Below are 3,554 nucleotides of genomic sequence, written 5' to 3'. Positions count from 1 at the left end.
GCACCAGGAATAATCACCATTTTACATTTTTAATTACTCCTCGATCGGTGTAAACATGTCTATTTCCCTCCAAATTATTGAGCACTTTCACGGGTAATTACTCCTCAAATTGTTGTTATTTTTGTCTTTAAAAAATTATTTTAATTCTTATAAAAAAAATTATTTTATTTTTTTATTCTTAAAGTGTTTTAAATAATATTTTGAATAATAAAAAAATATCATCTAAAATAATTTTAAAAATGAAAAATAAAATAAATATAGTTTATAAGGATAAAAATAAAAAAATATGGAGAACAAAAATATATTTAAAGAAATGTTAACTAGTAATTGCACTTGTTAAAAAAGCACATAATATATATATAGAGAGAGAGAGAGAAATATTTATTATACTAAAAAACATGAAAAAAAATATAATATAAATAACCTAAAAGACACCGATCGATAAAGATTAAGTTTCCCAAGTTTTTGTTGGAGTAGTAGCTGGGCAGAAGGTCCATTATTGGCACGAAGCTAGCAGCAGAGGAGAAGAATCAGAATTTAGAAGGCATGGCTGAAGGAAGAAGCGAAGAAGACAAAGACGACAGAACCATGAAGCGCCTTCTTCTCACGACAAACTGTCTCTTACTCACCATCGGCACCTCCGGTGGGCCCCTCGTCATGCGTCTCTACTTCCTCCACGGCGGCCACCGCGTCTGGCTCTCCAGCTTCCTCGAAACCGCTGGCTTCCCCCTCATGCTCCTCCCCCTCGCCGTCTCCTACCTCCGCCGACGTCGCACCGCCTCCGCCGCCGGAACCGCCAAACCGAAATTAATCTCAATGAAGCCTCCTCTCCTCGCCGCCTCCACCTTCATCGGAATTCTCACCGGCCTCGACGACTACCTCTACGCCTACGGCGTGGCGAGGCTTCCGGTCTCCACTTCCGCCCTCATCATCGCAACGCAACTCGGCTTCACCGCGTTCTTCGCTTTCCTTCTCGTGAGGCAGAAGTTCACCGCGTACTCCATAAACGCCGTCGTTATGCTCACTGTCGGCGCTGGCGTTTTGGCGCTTCACACCAGCGGAGACCGGCCCCCTGGCGAGTCCGTTAAGGAATATGTTATGGGCTTTGTCATGACAGTTATCGCTGCGGCATTGTATGGGTTCGTTTTACCCTTGATCGAGTTGGTGTACCAAAAAATCAAACAGCCTCTTACTTACTCTCTTGTCATGGAGATTCAGTTCGTTATGTGCTTCTCGGCAACGCTATTTTGCCTCCTTGGAATGATCATAAATAACGACTTTAAGGTACTTCTTTACTTATTTTATTTCCTTCATTTTTAACAATTTTTTACCGACAATAAAATTACTGATGAACCGGTAGTTCGGTAGTCTTTCCCTATTGCTTTTTTTTTTGCATTCCCACATTTTTTTTATTACATTTTGCAAAATTCATTTCAAAATTTAAACTTGCATTCTAAAATGGTTTGGTAGAAAATAACATCTATAAACAAATAAAGATGAAAAAATTTATCAATTTCTATTATTATTGCCTCTATTTCATTATAAAAAAATTGTATTAAAATAATTTTTATTTTAATTTTTCAATATAATGTTAATTATTTTTTTCATTTGTATTACAATGATAAACTATAAAATATATAAATAAATTAATGATGATATATGGTTAATTTTATAAAATTGTTAAATTCGATTTTATTTATTTATTTATTGTTTTTTTAATCTGTCTACAATAAACGAGAATTATCTTAGGATGAAAGAGAGTAATTTATTAAGTTTTTCGTGGATTTGTTGTAGGTGATTCCGAGGGAAGCAAAACAATTTGAGCACGGGGAAGGAAGTTACTATGCTGTTTTGGTGGGGAGTGCAATAATATGGCAGGCTTTTTTCTTGGGAGCGATTGGGGTTATATTTTGTGCCTCGTCTTTGTTTTCTGGTATTTTGATTGCGGTGTTGCTACCTGTAACCGAAGTGTTGGCGGTTATTTTCTACAAAGAAAAGTTTCAAGCCGAAAAAGGGGTTTCTCTGTTGCTCTCGCTTTGGGGCATGGTGTCCTACTTCTATGGGGAGATTAAACATTCTAGAAAAAGGAAGAAGAAGAACAGTGACCCTGAGGCAGAACCGTCTCAGTATTCGTGATTGATTGTTGCAAATTGAAATTAATTGGCAATGCAGTGGGTTAGTGTGATTGAATTTGGGTTTGAAATTTAAATTGCTTGGGCAGGTCGAAAATGGCCGAGTTGCAATTCCATGGATAGGAATCATTTCATTCACATTAATATTATACATGCATGCGCGATAACATTTTGTTTAAATCAAATCAAATCAAATCATAAGGAGCGTGATAGGATAGATTCTTGGATTTATATATATGGTTGTGGTTTCGTCAATAAATATGTGTGTTGTCAAACCAGTTATTATCAAATAAGAATCCTATTCTGTTCAAGCTCAACTTAACGAGCATAGTTCAACGCCCATAGCACAGTATTGTGGGACTTTAGATTTTTATTTCAACTAGTTTTGTTTTTGGTGAAACTCTTCCAAGATTCATGATTCTGTCAATGACCCATAATTATTGTCCTTTAATTATAATTTTGAAGAATTATTAGCATTTAATCTAAATTAATTTGCTTATAACCGGTAACCTATCATTAATCTAAAACATGACCAAGGGTTAAAAATAATCTTTCAATAAGAGATATGTTTTAATTAAATATTTTAACTAAATTCATATACAGTGGCCAAAGAATAAAATAAAAATGATATACAGAATCATGTTAAAATATGATCGTTCATTTTACATAGTATAAAATTATTGACTCTTTAATTAGGGACAGATCTACAGCAATATCTTGATATAGACCTTTGTGTGAGACTTTTGATTTTCTCTAATCGCCGTATATCTCCATCATTTTGGGTTCAATATAATTTATATATTTCTCAAAAAAAAAATTATCTACTGTGGCAATACTGTTACTCCCCCAGTGGACCATTTGTGCTACTGCTCCACCGTAGAAATTACCAAATTTAAGTTCATTATAAACATAAAGTTGATTATGCTTTAAAAAATGTACTTCGTAAAATTTGATGCTTGAAGTCACATCCTCACTATAAAATTTAATGATGTAAGTTGGTTTATTTTTTAAGAGATGTATGTTGATGATTAGATCAAAAAAGTTATGATGAGATATTAAAATTTATTACTATTATTTTTAATAAGCATCAAGAACCCCTTTCATTAAAAAAAAAAGTATCAAGATATTTTTACCATAAAAAAACAACATATTAAATTGTAATTTCTCTTATTTATAATGACAAAGATTTCCTTTTTCTATGTTTCAAACCTGTCGTTTTATTCTTTATGTTTATTCCATTGTTTTTCTCTATCTCTGTTCTTATTCAGAACATCAAAAATCGATTCCTCAGTTTATCAATTACTACTATTTATTTTAAAAGGGATATTTCTTTACGTAATATTTTTTAATTTATTACTTTCCATTACATTGTCAATTTTATAACATATCTCCTTTTAAATTTATCCCTCTCATGGTTGTGAA

The 3,554-nt window shown here is 33.3% G+C and overlaps 1 protein-coding gene across 1 annotated transcript; it reads left to right on the top strand.

The window, feature by feature from the left end:
* The first annotated feature begins 290 nt into the window (after nucleotides 1-290).
* LOC100804742 (purine permease 1) lies at nucleotides 291-2,190 on the top strand. Its single transcript, XM_041016381.1, has 2 exons — nucleotides 291-1,284; nucleotides 1,795-2,190. The coding sequence occupies exons 1-2, from the start codon at nucleotides 547-549 to the stop codon at nucleotides 2,134-2,136; spliced, it is 1,080 nt and encodes a 359-aa protein (XP_040872315.1). The 5' UTR covers nucleotides 291-546; the 3' UTR covers nucleotides 2,137-2,190.
* Nucleotides 2,191-3,554: the final 1,364 nt, after the last annotated feature.

This window comes from Glycine max, chromosome 6 (assembly GCF_000004515.6).
Source record: "Glycine max cultivar Williams 82 chromosome 6, Glycine_max_v4.0, whole genome shotgun sequence".
Classification (NCBI taxonomy): Eukaryota; Viridiplantae; Streptophyta; class Magnoliopsida; order Fabales; family Fabaceae; genus Glycine; species Glycine max.
Note: the sequence above shows the minus strand (reverse complement) of the source record. Positions and strands in the feature narration are given on the sequence as shown.